Here is a 17399-nt window from a genome sequence, read left to right as displayed (position 1 = left end):
TTCGGACTTCCCAGTCAGCCCTGGGACAAGCTTCCATCAGCCTCTCCTGGTTCTGGCTGACCACTCTCACCTTGTTCAGCAAACTGTGGGCTCCTAGAACCGTCTGTCAGGCCTCATGATTGGCATGTCTGGAACCCAAGGAAAGTGGCTTGTAGCAGAGTGTTGCTTCGTGGAGTCCAGGGTGTGTGCGTTTTCAGGTTCTGTCTGATCTGGGATTGTGTGTGGTGTTTCCTGGAACCTGGCTCTTGGTCTGTTGGGTCTTTGCCTGTTTCCCAGCTGGCTGCTCTGTGGTAGGGAAAGAAGGTCTTGTTCCTTTAGGTTGCACAGTCCTTACAGCCCGATGCTTCCTAAGATGAGGTAATCTACCAGTGCTTACCTCTGGTCTCAAGCAAGCATCTGTAGCCTAGCCTTGTAGACAAGAATTGGAGGAAACTGCCATTAAGATGAGCAGCATTTACTTAGAGAAGAACGTAGAGAACACATAGCGCAGACTGGAGACTGCATGGAGCTGTAATGCCCATCCGACTGAGGTGCCAGCTCTGGGACCCGGGGTCCTAAGGAAGAATGAGCAGTTGCAAATGATGAGGCCTCGTGGGGCAGGAGTTGACCTTAGAGTCTTAAGGCTGAGGGCAGAACTGTTTGCTGCTTTCCAGCTTGGCGTTGCCTGTGAGTACAGAGCGCTCACCTGAAGCAGATGCTCGTCACTAGGCACAGGGAGATCTCTGCTCTCAGTGCTCAGCATATCCAGGTGTGCACTCAGCCCCACGCCCTTGTCCTGTGCAGCCCTGGTAAAATACTGTGGACTAGACTGGGCTCTGCCAGTGCCTGCGAGAGTCATGCAGGTAAACCTTCCTCTAGCTGCAGCCTGTGGATTTTGCACTGGCATTGGTTGGATCTGAGGAGTGGATACTCTGGTTGGCCAGCGGGGGTCAGGCTTTCTTTCCCAAAGGTACCTAACCTAGAAGAAATGCTGGGCACATCTCATAAACTTTAACTTCTAATAGTTTCTCTCCTCTCCTCTCCTCTCCTCTCCTCTCCTCTCCTCTCCTCTCCTCTCCTCTCCTCTCCTCTCCTCTCCCTCTCTCCTCCCCTCCCCTCCCCTCCCCTCCCCTCCCCTCCCCTCCCCTCCCTCCCCTCCCCTCCCCTCCCCTCCTCCTCCCTCCCTCTCCCTCTCCTCTCTCCCTCCCCTCCCCTCACCATAGAAACTTTCTGGCCACTTCTCATGAACTTTAATTTAGAATTGTATCTCTGTCTTTCTCTTTGTGTGTGTGTGTATGAGAGAGAGAGAGAGAGAGAGAGAGAGAGAGAGAGAGAGAGAGAGCGCGAGAGCGAGCACGTGGATAATGTTTCCATGTAAGTTGGTATATATGCTTGTAAATGTGGAAGCCAGAAGTTGTCTCCCCCCCATTTTTGAGGCTCCCTCTTACTCAGGTCTGCAGCTCACCGGTTCACCCAGCCCCAGCCAGCCCAGCCTGGTCCTCCAGCTTGCACAGCACAGCACTCACCTCACAGAGCCGTAACCCCTGCCCCATGTCTGGTTTATTTTCCAAATACACTTACTGTGTGTTGGATTTGCTTAGTGATTATTCAGGCGAGCTATGTCTTCTGTTTTAATTTTTTAATAATTAGGTATTTAGGATTGAACTTTAAATTTCTTTCCCAGACTTTTGGTCAGTAGAGCCTCAGACCCAAGTGAGATTAAAGTTTTAGCTTTGACTAGGTGATGAACGGTGCTGGACTCCATAGTCAAACGACGGTCTCGCTTTCCTCTTCCCTGTGGACAGTAACTACCCCCAGTGAGAAACAAACTGATTCAGGGACAAGCAGAGCCCAGCAGGGAGACCTTCTAGGGGGCCTCACATGGCCCTGCTGACCGAGAGCCCTGCAGGTCCTGGGTCTCTTGGCTGTGGACTGGGGAACTCTGCTACCCATTGTCCTGCTTTTGTCTGAGAGAGTCCCTGCCCTGGAAGAGGAGCTGCTGAGCTCTGCTGAGTGGAAGGGATCCACGTGTGTTCCCACTGGCTTTCGGAACACTCAGCTTTGCACTTTGGCTGGGTTGTAGTTTCCTGCCAGGCCTCGCTGGGCACCAGCCACTTCCTCCAGAAGCTGGTTTACATTCTAATTATGTTAATCACGGGGCATCTGCAGGGGATTGAATCCAAGACCTTCCATGAACACCAGAACCTTCGGATGCTCAGGCTCCTAATGTAAAGTGATTTGCGACTGCACATTATCTGAGCACTCAAAGCATCCCCACATTACCCACAAGACCTCGTACAGAACTTACTGTAAATACTTGTATTTCTACGGAATAATGACGAGGGGAGGAAAACTTATGTGTGTGTCTAGTGCAGATACAGTTGTTTTTTCCAGATTCTTTTGATTGCTGATTGAGTCCAAGTGAGGGTGTGGAGGGCCGATTGTTTATGCAGCAGGAATCACTCCAGTCTGTGGCATGTACGAGCACCATCCTTATTTGATGGTGGCATTTGAAAAAGCAGGATTGTGGAGGGCCAGTCCCCAGTAACCCCTGGTCACCCAATAGCCTGCAGGCCACACCCTGCTGTGGAGGTGACTTCTCCTTCCTGTGCTCATCCGTAGCCTGTGTCCTGTCCCTAATTGATCTCTCTGTCGCACATCACGTTATGTGTAGACGTTTAGTTACCAAGTCAGTGTGAGCATCATGTTTATTATTCATATATATAAGAATTGAAGCACATGAGTTTGTCTTATTTTAGTGAACTGCATTTTTGGCTTATATAGCAGATAATCCACAGATACTGGTAAGGGAACTATTTTTTTAAGAATTATATTGGGGAGAACAACTCACTAAACAGGATAGACAAAATCATCGCAAGGTCCTGGAAGGTTGATGTCCTGTCCCACGCTGTTCCTGCTGCCTGAGTTAGTCCGTACCATCCAAGCCCACGAGGGAGAGAGGTGGCCAGACGAATGTGCCCCTCAGCTTAAACTAGCCCTGAGGCCAAGCCCTAGTGGCTGGTACTTCAAGGTCATAGGTGTAACAGGTACCCACTACAGGTTTATACCTTATCTTAGAAGGGCAAAGTTAGAATGCACATATTCATGTAAGGCAATCAATAATGGATCTGCATCTATACTCCCTAAATATATGTATTTTTAGTTGACAGGGTAAAAGTTGCTTGCGTTTGTAGTTTTCAATATATTTTCGTGTATTTAAAGATTGCAAAATGTCTAAACCAAGCTATGCAATGTATTACCTCACATACATACTGTTTTTGTGGTGAAAACACTTAAAATCTACTCTAAGCGGTTTTCCTGTGTACAGAATTATCACTAACTCTAGTCCCCACGATGCACACTAGATTTGTTGACTTTCTCCTCCTGCCTGAACTTTTGTGTCCTTTAACTACCTCCCCAGTAACACCCACTGTCCGCCACCCTGACCTCTGACCCCCGATAACCACCGTTTTACTCCTTGTCACTGAAGAGTGACCTTTTTAGTTTCCATAGTGATGTGAGATGTGAGTTTGTCTCTGCCTGGCTCTTACGTCAGTCTTGATGATTTTGATTTTGAAAGTACAATGTCGGAGACAACCTGAAACACTCCTCTCAAAGGCAGCATGGGTCATAGACTCTTCAGCTCCCAAACACAGCCACTCTTATCTAGGTAGCCATGCTTTTATCTTTCAGCTGTGTTGAGAATGTGTATCACAAGCTCCGTCTACCTCAGGCGAGGGTGTATGTGCCTGAAGAGTACTAATGTGGTCACAGTGTGTGCAGCAGATCTCTAATGTGGTCACAGTGTGCACAGCAGATCTCTAATGTGGTCACAGTGTGCACAGCAGATCTCTAATGTGGTCACAGTGTGCACAGCAGATCTCTAATGTGGTCACAGTGTGCACAGCAGATCTCTAATGTGGTCACAGTGTGTGCAGCAGATCTCTAATGTAGTCACAGTGTGCAGATCTCTAATGTAGTCACAGTGTGTGCAGCAGATCTCTAATGTGGTCACAGTGTGCACAGCAGATCTCTAATGTGTGTGTGCACAAGTGTTGTGTGCAGATCTCTAATGTGGTCACAGTGTGTGCAGCAGATCTCTAATGATGTGGTCACAGTGTGTGCAGCAGATCTCTAATGATGTGGTCACAGTGTGTGCAGCAGATCTCTAATGTAGTCACAGTGTGTGCAGCAGATCTCTAATGTGGTCACAGTGTGCGCAGCAGGTCTCTAATGTGGTCACAGTGTGCGCAGCAGATCTCTAATGTGGTCACAGTGTGTGCAGCAGATCTCTAATGTGGTCACAGTGTGCGCAGCAGATCTCTAATGTGGTCACAGTGTGCAGATCTCTAATGTAGTCACAGTGTGCAGATCTCTAATGTAGTCACAGTGTGTGCAGCAGATCTCTAATGATGTGGTCACAGTGTGCGCAGATCTCTAATGTAGTCACAGTGTGCGCAGCAGATCTCTAATGTGGTCACAGTGTGTGCAGCAGATCTCTGATGTAGTCACAGTGTGTGCAGCAGATCTCTAATGATGTGGTCACAGTGTGCAGATCTCTAATGTGGTCACAGTGTGTGCAGCAGGTCTCTAATGTGGTCACAGTGTGTGCAGCAGGTCTCTAATGTGGTCACAGTGTGTGCAGCAGGTCTCTAATGTGGTCACAGTGTGTGCAGCAGGTCTCTAGATAACCATCTTGTGCAGCTCAGGCTCCCCCCACCTCCTTCCTGCCACCCGTCTCTTCCATGGGGTCTCACTGTGTAGGCCAGGCCAGCCTTAATTCATGACTTGCCTGCCTCTGCTTCCCAAGGACTGGCATTACAGGTGTGGCCGCTGTTCACAGCCTCTGCTTTGTTTTAAATGTTACAATAACAAAGCAAGTAAGATGTGAAGAGAACTTGTTGGCTTTGAGCAAACAAGTGTGTTCATCTGCAGATTCAAGAAAAACCCCTTGTTTTTGTCCCCCAGAGGCCCACCTGCATGTACTAAGGGACTGTGTCTCACTGACCTTAGTACATTCGGCTTGTTCCTGTGGTGGCTGAAGCCCCTTGAGAAGCAGGCTTTGAACTCCCTTCCTCCGTCCTATATTCCCAAACAATCCTCTCTTTACCCTTACCCCTGACCTCTCCCAAACATGTTGTTATTCTTAGGTCAAGAAGCCAGAACTATTATATATGTATGATATATAATATATGTAATTAAGAGCAAAACATTTGGACATCCCAGGAAAGCCAAGTTAAAGCATTCAACAGAAAACCCTCATCTCCCCCTTCCTGTGAAGGGCTCTCTATGTTATGAAGGGGTGACGAAGAACTTGGCTTTAGCATGTGAGCACTGTTAGGTTTTGCATCTCAGCATTTGACTTGGAAGACGTCAGTCTTTAAATATTGCTCTATTTAAAGTGATCGACTAACATTTGTGGGTGGGAGCTGACAAAGCTGGGCTGAGTTTAAAATCCCTTGAGCGTGATTCTGCCTGGGGTAACGGTTGGTGTGAGGAAAGCCAGGGTGTGCTCACAGTGGGGAGCGTCTGTTGTGGTCGTGGGGTGTAGGGCAGGTCGAAGAAGCAAAGGGAAACACTTAAGACCACAGTCCATTGAACAGCGACTCCCGGACCCTCTTGAGGCCAGAGTGCAGCCTGATGCCAGGCTGGATGCCCAGAGTGGAGCGCCCCTGGTGGGAAGGGGAGCATCAGCCAGATCCTCAGCTTGCTGGGAGCCCCACCTACATACAGTTCAGACTGTTTTCTTTCTTAGAATATCTTGGCAAGGCCGTCTAGAAAGTTGCCATTAGCACTACAGACTAATGTACACTGTGCCCATTCCTCTCAGAGGCCAGCGGTCCACTTGACTTTGAGTCTCCCCTGGACCGGTTGCCTCAGTCTTCTGCCTGGCTGTCTCTCTGCACTTTTGCAGTCCCAGAGTGTGCTCTCTACCAAAGTAGGGTGATCCTTTAAAAAGATGACCACGTTTCCTGTGTCCTGGCCCACTCATGGCTCATTTGCATTTGGATGGAAGGCTAAACCTTTATATTTGCTTCCTGGACACCAGGTCCCCCAGCCTCAGTCGGTGCCTCCTCTCCTGCTCGTTCCCAGCCCGCTGGCCTTGCTCTGCCTCATACCTGTCAAGCTCTTCTGTTGCCAAGGCCACTCACCTGCTGTTAGGCTTTGCCACACTTCGGCCCTGCCTTGCCTGGCCATTCTCCCAAGCCCTAAGACCTCAGTTGAGGACATTCCCTCCTTCACCAAGAGCTTCCAGGCCGGGCCACCTGACAGTAAACGCCTTCTCTCTGTGTCTTCAAGTTCTACAACAGTTGTCCTGTTTGTACGTTTCCAAAGCAGGGGTGGTTGTTGTAAAATATGACAGAGATGTGCGTCACAGTGTGTCAGATTCTTACAAAGATTTCTGTAGCTGGAGGGCTTCTCTCCAGGTTCCCCAAGCCCCGCAATCCCACAATCCACTTATAAAATAATCACTCAGACGCTTATATCACTTATAAACTGTATGGCCGTGGCAGGCTTCTTGCTAACTGTTCTTTTATCTTAAATTAACCCATTTCTATAAATCTATACCTTGCCACGTGGCTGGTGGCTTACCAGAGTCTCTACATGCTGTTTGTCTTGGCGGTGGCTGCAGTGTCTCTCTCTCAGCCTTCCGCTTCCCAGAATTCTCCTCTCTCCTTGTCCCACCTACCTCCTGCCTGGTCATTGGCCATCAGTGTTTTATTTACATAGAGTGATATCCACAGCACTTCCCCTTTCTTCTTTTTTTAAAAAGGAAGGTTTTAACTTTAACATGGTAAAATTACATATAACAAAACAATTACCGAGCAAGAATTATAGTTACAATATTAAAGAAGATGTCCTATCTATCTTATATTTGTGAGTTTAAGGTTTTATAGCTAACTTATCTTTTATCATAACTGAGGAAATTACGACTATCTAGCCTTCAACCACATCAAAGACCTGAGAAGGAACATAATGGTACCTGAGAAATGGTAGACGGATGCAAGCAACTTCGGGAATCTTGCAAGAGTAGACCAAGACAGCTGGCAGCCTGGACAGTCACCTGATGTTTCTCAGCATTGTTGGTGCATTCAAATTGGCTACAGGCCTAGAGTATCTGACAGACCATTTTCAGAAGCAGGAATTCTGAGAGACCATCTTACCCTGTCTTGGCAGAGTACAGTGGTCGCTTTCCTTGTGTCCCTCTTGTCCAGAAAGGACAGCATTGCATTTGTACTGTCAGCCGTCAAGGAAAGGGCAGTTCTTTGCCCAGTAGGCCATTTTGTGCCAAAAAGACAAACTTCCAAATGGAAATGTCTTAGAAGCCCAACATTCTCTTGGGATCAATTGGTGCAGCCAGGAGCAATTGTGTCTCACATCAACAGAATTCTAAGTTATTTAAATGCCATATTCTCCAGGTCTATGAAGTGTTTGAAGATTACCTATCTATCTGAAATATATCTATGTATACCTAGAAGACTTAACTAACATGGCTACAGATATGATTATCATAGATGACTAATTATTAATCTATTTTTTAATTATCCATTACAATTTTAAATGAGTTATATAAACACAACACCTCAAACAAGAATAGAAATATATACATATATATAGAGAGTATAACAAAATTAACTTCAAGTTTGTATCAATGAACCAAAATTTATACCAATGTAAAACATTTTAAACATAAACTAAAATCTATACCAATGTAAAACATTTTAAACAAGTTATTCTTTAAAAGTAGGTTCATTAATCTACCCTTTTATCTTATCATCTCCATATCCTCCTATATATCATATCCCCTTTTCTTTTTTAGAAAGAGATCACATTTATAATCAACCTGTTTTAAATAAAAATATTGGTTTTTCTCTGTCCCACACCAGAGGGCTCTTCTGACTTGGGACACAAGAATCCCTTAACCATTTTTTTTTTTTTAAAGCAATATGTCTGGGTTTAGAGGGGGAGTGAGCCAATTCCACCTCTAAAGCCAGCTTGGTATATTTGGGAATTTGGGCGTAGCATCTCTTACTACTTCCTGCTGGAGGGGGGCGCTGTATCTTATGGGGACGCAAAGAAAATTTTAGACCTATGGGGTAGTCCGTGAGGCTGTATTGTGTGAACCAGTTGCCTTGAAACCGATCTGGATGTTGGATCATCTGGGCCATGGTGTCATCGGAGTCCTTTCAGGGGGTCTTGGGGAACCTGGAGAGAAGCCCTCCAGCTACAAATGGTGCCCCACGTTGGGCGCCAGATATTGGAGAAATTATTTTGGCCACTCCACGTAGTTAAAAGGATATTTATTTAATGGCGAAACTCACAAATTAAGTAATGGGTAGGTCGCAGGGTCTGGGGAAGGTGTAATGCAGTCCAACGGTGTTCTCCGGAGCTCTACACAGTCAATCTGCACTGGTCAGCGTCCCGGCACGAGAGAGCGCCCAGAGCGAGCGCTGGCCCATCCAGCTCTCGGGTCCCCAGGCGCCTCCCCTCGCCCCGCCTCGTAGGCGTGACAGTTGCCAGAGTCTCAATGGGGGTTGGAACTTCCAGAACCAAGTTGGAATGGCTACCCACTACAGATTTCAGCATTTTCAGTTTCAGCCCTTGTCTTATATTGGGCCTGCTAGTGGAGGAACTAGCCCTGGTCTGTAGCTGGGCCTTGAGCAGCCGCCCTGGTCTGTGGCTGGGCCTTGAGCAGCAGCTCTGGCCTGTGTCTGGGCCTTGAGCAGCAGCCCTGGTCTGTGGCTGGGCCTTGAGCAGCAGCCCTGGTCTGTGGCTGGGCCTTGAGCAGCCGCCCTGGTCTGTGACTGGACCTTGAGCAGCCGCCCTGGTCTGTGGCTGGGCCTTGAGCAGCCGCCCTGGTCTGTGGCTGGGCCTTGAGCAGCCGCCCTGGTCTGTGGCTGCGCCTTGAGCAGCTGCCCTGGTCTGTGGCTGGGCCTTGAGCAGCCGCCCTGGTCTGTGGCTGGGCCTTGAGCAGCCGCCCTGGTCTGTGGCTGGGCCTTGAGCAGCCGCCCTGGTCTGTGGCTGGGCCTTGAGCAGCAGCTCTGGCCTGTGTCTGGGCCTTGAGCAGCAGCCCTGGTCTGTGGCTGGGCCTTGAGCAGCAGCCCTGGTCTGTGGCTGGGCCTTGAGCAGCTGCCCTGGTCTGTGGCTGGGCCTTGAGCAGCCGCCCTGGTCTGTGGCTGGGCCTTGAGCAGCCGCCCTGGTCTGTGGCTGCGCCTTGAGCAGCCGCCTTCCTTTACTGCGCGCCCTCTGGGCGTTTTTGGAGCTGAACACCTCACAACTCTAGAGCTTGTTTTGTGTCTGTCCCCAGTAGAATGTGTGCCCTGCGATGGCAGAGATTTTGCCTCAGTTCCGTCACCTTTGCCTTCACAATGCCAAGATCTACGTTAGTACAGGCTAGACCCCAAGGAAAGCCACGTGGATGGCAGAAAATCTCACAGGGGGCTCAGGCTACTCATCCCTTCTTCATCTCTCCATCCAGTGTGTGTGTCACTCTCTGTTGTTAGTATAAAGCAGTCCGGTCTCAACTATATTGCTAATATAGTCAGTGTATAATATGTATCACGTACATACTATAAATTCATTATAATATAGTCAAGAATAATAAACTGCTGAGTCAACCTGACGCGTGACTTTACCAAGTGTCTTTAACACAACTCTTTGGTCTTTGAAGCAGGCATGATGTTCCATAATAAAATTAGGTCACAGTCTTGGACACTCATCTCCAAACTGCTGCTGCTGTGTGGATTATACAAAAGCAACAGTTTCCTCCTTCACACTCTTCCGTGAGACCAGATGGGGTCAGCAAGCTGCAGTGCCCCATAGTAATGTTTTAGTCACCACAGTCCCCATCTCCAGGTCGTTCTTTCCTTCCCTCGTGCCTTTCCTCCCCTTCCCTTTCTTCTCCTTCCCCTTCCCTCTCCTCCTCCTCTTTTCTTTCCTTGAAGACCCGGGGCCTCAAATGCTAGGCAAGTGCTCTACCAGCGAGCCACGCCCACCTATCCCTCTACCCCAACCCTTTAAAAACATCAAAGCTCTAGGAAATGGGCAGCTGCCCAGTGGGTAAGGTCTTCCCACACAACCATGAGTCCAGGTTTCCAGCACCTGTATAAAAAGCCAGGCATGGCAGCACACCCCAGGAATCCCACCCAGCGCTGGTGAGGCAGAGCTGATTGACAAGCGCCAAGTTCAGTGTGAGACTCTGGCTTCAAAAAATGAGGTGCAGAACAATTGAGGAAGACACCCAGTGTTGACCTCTGACCTCTACACACACACACGTGGTTGTGTGCCAGAACTTTTCCTGGGGAGATGCAACATTCATGTCTACTCCCAACAGACCAGAGTATGGACAGCACCAAAGTCCAACCTGGTGAACCATGAGTTTTATTGGGGTCACCTACAGGAGCAGAAATGACTCAAAGACAACTGCATCACCAAAGCAGTTCACAAAGCTGGGAACCTGGAGCACACCATGCAGCCTGCAGACAGCTCAGCAGGTTAGAGCGTGTCTTTTCCAGGTACCCAGTTGAGCTCAACCTCTTCTAAGCAGCTGGGCTGGTTTCTGCTTCTTTGGGGCAGCTGGTCTGGCCTAGGATCTCTGCAGCCCAGCTTGTCCTGAGTCTTGGCAGCTGGGTTCCTCTGAGATTCTTTGCAGCTTGGCCCTGCTTACTCTGGAAGGGAGGGCCTTAGTGAACCTGGTCAGTTTCAGGGACTCCTGAAGAGTTTTTGAGTTTATCTTCCTGTTTAAAGAGCTTTCCTGAAGGTTGGAATGTTTTAATGTAGGAGGAAACTGTTATACAACACATAGACATGTAATACATGTACACACACATAGAGATACACACACACATGCGTGTGCGCACACACGCGCGCACACACACACACACACACACACACACACAAATACACAAATACTTTTCTTAGCTGAACTTCCAAAAGCAGAGCAGGGCAAAACCAGTCTTTTTTGAACAGGGTCTGATTGTGTAGCCTAGAGTTTGCCATCCATAGCAATAAACACCTGAGAGTCATATTTTGAGGGACTCGGTTTTGTTTGAATTACGTTTCTTAAATTATGAAAACCTTGTCAATCTCTATATTCATATGCAGTGTTCTTCTCCTCTGAAGTCATAAGCATGAATGGGTTTTGGCACTGCTTCTCCCGGCATGGGATCTCAGCAGGGAGAACCCAGACTTCTCTCTCCACTTAGAATAGCACTTGGTGCCTGGATGGGCCCCAATTGCTTCAGCTGCATCCAGAAATGGAGTGGAGGTGATGCTGTATTGTGCTATCAAGTATATCACGTCCTCGGTTATTTCCTGGCCTCCCCCTGGCTGCTTATCTACCTGTAGACATCTGATGAGACCCACTGAATATAGTTCCAGTGCAGTTACACCTGCTTCCTTTCTAACACGCAGACAAGATTTTCACAGTGTCTAAACCACTAGAGAAATGAAGACAGGAGAGGGTAATGGGGGTCAGTGACTAGCTCAGAGTGCATTGTAGGCAGTTTTGACGAAGCCACGGTGAAACCCAATGTCCTGTACAATCAGTGTATGCTAGCTAAGGTCTGTAACTGCATTATTTGACGAAGCCACGGTGAAACCCAATGTCCTGTACAATCAGTGTATGCTAGCTAAGGTCTGTAACTGCATTCTAGGATAAACCGAGAGCAAGAATGAGGCCGTTCTCCTGCCTTCAGCCCAGGGTCTCCTGACTTCTCGTGGGCCCCTCCCTTCCTTTATAAACCATGATGGTTGACATGATTACTCAGTGCCACTTCCATTTCTCTCTAAATAGTTTCCAGCTGCACATTTTAGTGACGCTCTCTGATTGGAACTGACATGGTGGTAGGTTTTAGATAATATGAGAAAGCAAAGTCATTGAAATAGTGCCTGGGTATTGTCTCCCGACTTTGACCTGGGGGCTTGGAGCTGGACCCCTTGGGACTTTGTAAGTAAATGTACGTTATTCATAGGATATGACGGAGCTGTATGATACAGTGTTTTTGTTAAGGGCGTAGATTCAGAAGCCAGCTCCACACCCTAGCTGTATAATGTTGGATAGCTTTTCAAACCTCTTCAAGACTCAGCTTTCTTATATTATGTAAAGTGGAGACATGGCTCAGTAGGCCGAAGTGCTTGTTGTCTCCAAGACTAGTGACCCGAGTTCCATCCCTGGGACCCATATGACACAAAAACATCTTCTATTGTCCTCTGACCTCCGCACAGATGCTGTGGGATGAATAAGAATAACACAGATGGGGGGGAGCAGAGAGGGAAGAGGGAGGGAGGATAGGATAAAGGAATCTTCTCTAAAGATGAGGCTCTAATGAGGTAATACTTGCCCTGTATGCATTTGAGTTGGTACTTTGTAAGAGTCAGTTGTTAATTATCAATGGAAAGTTATATTTTGTTTTGGTTTTTGTAGCCCATGCCAGTCTGGAAATACCAATATAGCACAGTACACACACACACACACACACACACACACACACACACACACACACACATACACACACACACATTCTCATTCTCTCTCTCTCTCTCTCTCTCTCTCTCTCCCTCTCTCCCTCTCTCCCTCTCTCCCTCCCTCCCTCTCTCTCCTGTCTCTGTCTCTGTCTCTGTCTCTCTCTCTCTCTCATCACTGGTCCTCCTGCCTCAGCCCTTGACTGAGTTATAGGCATAGCCATCACACCTTCATAACTGTGCTTCTGCTGACATACGCCTTTTGTCCTTTTTGTTCACTGCAGGCTTTTGTGGAGGCCCAGAACAAGATCACAGTGCCATTTCTCGAGCAGTGTCCGATCAGAGGCTTGTACAAGGAGAGGATGACTGAGCTGTACGACTACCCCAAGTACAGCTGCCACTTCAAGAAGGGAAAGCGGTGTGTGAGCTTGCCTACGCTCGCTTTCTTTGTGCTCTCCAGCTTGATGTTTCCTTTTTAAAAAGTGTGTGTGTGTGTGTATGTGTTATATGTGTATACATTTGTGTGTGTGTGTTATATGTGTATACATTGGTGTGTGTGTGTGTGTGTTTGTGTGTGTGTTATATGTGTATACATTGGTGTGGGGGTGTGTGCATACACCAGAGATTGGCATTAGGTTTCTTCCTCTATTGCTTTTCACCCTTCTTCTCCCCCCCCCCCCCCCCCCCCCCCATCAAGACAGCGTCTCTCTACATAGCTCTGACTGTCCTGGAATTCACTGTGTTGACAAAACTCACAGAGAACTGCCTGCCTCTGCATCCTGAGTGCTGGGAGTAAAGGCGTGCACCACAACTCCCTGCTTCTACCCTACTTTTGGAGACAGGGCCCCTCCCAGAACCTGGAGCTTACGGTGCTGGGTTATGACGTGAACCACGGTGCCTAGACTTTTATGTCAGTGTTGATTCCAGCCCAGGTCTTCATGCAGTAAGCGCTTTACCTGCTGAGCTGTCCCTAAGGCTCCCGAGTACTTAAAGGGCCAAGTACAGGTCAGGTGTGGTGGCTCACACCTTTAATCCCAGCGCTTGGGAGACAGGCCAGCCATGGCTACAGAGTGAGACCGTGTCTCAAACAATGAAGTACACATTGAACTAGCTTACCAGTTTATAAAAGGAAGCGATTGTTGTGTTTGAGCATGAGAGTAATTTTTGTACTGCTAAGTGCTGTTCATATTTATAAAATAGCAGTTATGACGTTTGGCAGTGATGCGGCCTGTGAAAGTGGATTATGGGGCCTCTTCATTCCCGTGCTTAGTTGGTGAGCCTGTGATTCATAAACGACGGGGTAGATTTGTTTCCTCTAGTATCTTTGGCTTGCGGTACTTGAGAAATTTTATTATGTGCACTTTTTTCTCTCCAAGAATGGGCCGGAAAGTGGAGCCTATGAATTTAGCCCTCCTGTTCATCTCTTTTTCGAATCCACTTGATAATAATCTATTGTTCATTGGCTGCGCCATCACACGTTTGCTCTGGAATTTCTCAGGCCCTCCCCACCTCACACAGATACCAGCAAAGTAGGGTCAGTGTGCCAAACCCTGCCTACCACCTGTTTTCCTAAGTCTAACTGGAGCACAGTCCTGCCGTTTGCTTGGCTGTTTGGTGAGCGTGGTGACTTCGTGGCCCACGGAGCCTGAATGCACACACTCCTCTCTGCAGAAGCGTGATGACCTTCACACTGGCAGCCGGCCAGGCTGTGGAAGCAGACCAGAACTTTACAGTAGAAAGTCTGCTTTCTTCCCCATTTAGAAGCAATAGTCACTGCTTTATTTAACTGTCAGTGTTATTTTTGGCAAATTGGTCTTTATTTGTCTCTGGCTGACATACCAAAGTACAATAAATTATTTGCACACAGAAAGAAAGCAGTTCAAGTAACACACTGTCAAGTAGGATGCCGGAGGGACTTCCATCTCCTCCTCCAGTCCCTGCTGATGGCAGGTTTTTCTTGGTTGCAGCTGTTCCTTTCTGTGTGTGGTCTTGTGAAATTTGCTTCTTCGTGTGTTTGATTCTTCTCCACAAATAGAAAATACCACAGCTAAATAGAGGGAATTTCTGTCCCCAGGTATTTTTATTTTTACAATACAGGTTTGCAGAACCAGCGTGTACTGTATGTGCAAGACTCCCTAGAGGGGGAAGCCAGGGTATTCCTGGACCCCAACACCCTGTCGGATGACGGCACAGTAGCACTCCGAGGTAAGTGCTGCACGCCGGGCCCTCGGGAGGCCTGGGAGCGCTGAAGTCTTGAGATTCCGAGCAGGGTGTGGACCGTATTGTAGAACAGATGCACACACAGTATTAGGAAAGCTAACTTTGCACACTGTCTTTAGAACGCATGCATAGTCACACTCATCCTTCGCACTCTGATGTCATGAAACAGAACTGGGGAATAAATCACACTAGACCCAAATTGACTTCTGGGATGTTGAAGTGTCATAACATCCCATCACATCTGAGACGCATCTGACGACCACCACTTAAACCCTCTTGTGGGAAAACTTTAGCCCTGCAAGGAGTGCTCCGGCTGTAAATGGGGGAGACTGATCAGAGTATTAAAACCTAGGCAGTCGACAGTTTGTTAGAATTAAAAGCAAAAACTCTCAGTCTCGTGGAATTGAATCACCTGGTACCCTGACCTGAAGATGCTGCTATACGGCCTAAGTGCATCCTCGCTGCTCCTCTGCATTAACTCTGCTTCCAGTGTAGCCTCCGTAGGCCATTGAGAAGATAAACCTCAGTTGTGCTATGAGCGGAGTTTTGGGATGAGGTTATTCTCGAGTTCTGTGGTTTAGTAATTACATGGTTAAATTACCTCTTAACGTGTTCCTAATGAAGGGGGCTCAACCTCTCTCCTGTACTGTCCATTGGTCTGTGCTAAAGCACAGTGCAGGTGTGGCTCTCTAGAACTATGAGTTAGAACAGTGATGTCTGCTACTCCGTAGGAGGGGAATGACAGATCCATTTCAGTGGACCCATACAAAGACCTTTATGCAGCCATTTCTAGCTGTGCCTCAGATACTTGGTGGTCCTCTTCTCCACTCCCAAATAGGCTCAGTGTGTAAGTGTTTTGGAAGTCAGGTACCAGCTATCTTGATAAGAGTATATTAGTATTTCCATGAGTTAGCCTGTGGTTTAGAATTAATTTAATGCTATGGTTCCAAGGTAGTCATGTGTCCTATGTAAGAGTCCATGTAGTTTTCACCAAGGTCTGTCTTGCATCCCATCCGGGAGGGTTGTGTCCCAAGACTACTCACTCCAGTGGTACAGTGTGGTGATTTCTTTAGGTGTCCACTGAAAACAAGGTGAATTAAGCCTGAGACCTGGCATATGATTCCTTACATATACTTTTAATCAAAATAATGCTTTTTAAAATTTTTTCCTGAAAAATTTCAATAAGCATGGTAGCAGGTTTTAAAGTAATTTCCTACTAATTGAAGTTGCATGGTAATAATTGAGCCTCCTATAAATTTTAGATCCCCCATACAATTTAGCATGTTTCCCAGGAAATCACTGGTATCTGAATCTTACTCTACTAGGTAGCTTGATAACATAACTATAACAACCGACATAAAACGTGACTGTTTATCAAGAAACTCTCACAGGATGGGAGCATTGTTGGGTCCCCAAGGACTTGGACATGACATGGGAATCTGCAGAAGGGTGCGTTTTGTTTCTTTTGGAATGTGCACACCAGGATCCTTCCTTGCAAACCCTCAGGCTGTCTTTACCTGGGCCTGTGATGTCATGGTGTGGATATTAATCTTCGAGTGCCAGTAATGCCCCGAAAATGAGGCTGTAAGGAGTGATCTCAAATGCTTTGGAGTTCATCCCAAAAGTTACTTAATGGCTACAGTTTAATTCTATTACATGCTATGTATCATAATTCAGTCATTACTATAAAAGCAGATTTCCCCTACTTACTCCCTTTAGAGTATGAATAAAATATGCTGCATGTCCCAGGTGAGCTCTGCTTTTAACCGAGCTACCCATTGAATTATAAACATTTCAGAATGAGAGCATCTTAATGGCCATATAATCCAAGGCTTCATTCTGTCAAGGAAGAAAGTATGACCTAAGGAGGTTAAGGGACCATGTCATTATAATTGTGATTCCTTCAAAACCTCAGCTGAGCCCAGGTTGGCTCACTACTAACTCCCTGTGTCCTCCATTGCCACGGTTGGTCTCCCTGCTGTTTCAGGCAGCGTTGACAGTGCGTGACGAGAGTGAGCGAGATGAAGAGTGGTGTGTCATACGTGACTGGTGTCACTCGTGACTGTCTCCTGTGCCCCATAGGTTATGCCTTCAGTGAAGACGGTGAATATTTTGCCTATGGGCTGAGTGCCAGTGGCTCAGACTGGGTGACGATCAAGTTCATGAAAGTCGATGGTGCCAAGGAGCTTCCCGACGTGCTGGAGAGAGTCAAGTTCACCTGCATGGCCTGGACCCATGATGGGAAGGGGATGTTCTACAACTCATACCCACAGCAGGACGGGAAGAGCGATGGTATGTGAGCGTTCACTGAAGCACGGTGTACAAGACTGGGACTTCCTGTGACGGAAGAGGAGGCGGAATTGATTGACACTGCTTGGTGTACCGGACACAGCCAACCTTTTCACATTGCAGCACAGTGTTGCTGCCCACAAATGCATGCACTCCAGTTATCACACATTTTTTAAAAATCTCACAATGTTCACTGTTTTATGTTTGGCTCCATTCATGGACTGCATGTGGCCCACGGGTGGTCAGTGGCAGCCTTGAGGCTGCAGGTGGGTTAGTCATTGTGATTGGTTTGAGAGAGGGGCCCGTGTCTCCCAGCTGTAATTTCCTAGGTTGGTTGGTTTGTTTGGTGCGGTGTATAAAAGCCTCTCAGACTAAGATGGAGGGCTTTATGATTGACATAAGCAGTTCATATTGTGCTTCCTACCAGCGTTCCCTAAAAAGTGAGT

General features: G+C 47.5%; 1 protein-coding gene across 1 annotated transcript in view; it reads left to right on the top strand.

The window, feature by feature from the left end:
* LOC114687845 (prolyl endopeptidase) overlaps positions 1-17399 on the top strand; it is a 122518-nt gene that overhangs the window by 20093 nt on the left and 85026 nt on the right. Inside the window, exons 3-5 of the mRNA XM_037200518.1 lie at positions 12729-12862; positions 14519-14649; positions 16747-16956. Coding sequence (XP_037056413.1) covers positions 12729-12862; positions 14519-14649; positions 16747-16956 — 475 coding nt within the window. The remainder of the gene's footprint in view (positions 1-12728; positions 12863-14518; positions 14650-16746; positions 16957-17399) is intronic.

Source organism: Peromyscus leucopus, chromosome 8a (genome assembly GCF_004664715.2).
Source record: "Peromyscus leucopus breed LL Stock chromosome 8a, UCI_PerLeu_2.1, whole genome shotgun sequence".
In the NCBI taxonomy this organism is placed as follows: Eukaryota; Metazoa; Chordata; class Mammalia; order Rodentia; family Cricetidae; genus Peromyscus; species Peromyscus leucopus.
The sequence above is the reverse complement of the archived record's forward strand: the minus strand, read 5'-3'. Positions and strand labels throughout refer to the sequence as shown.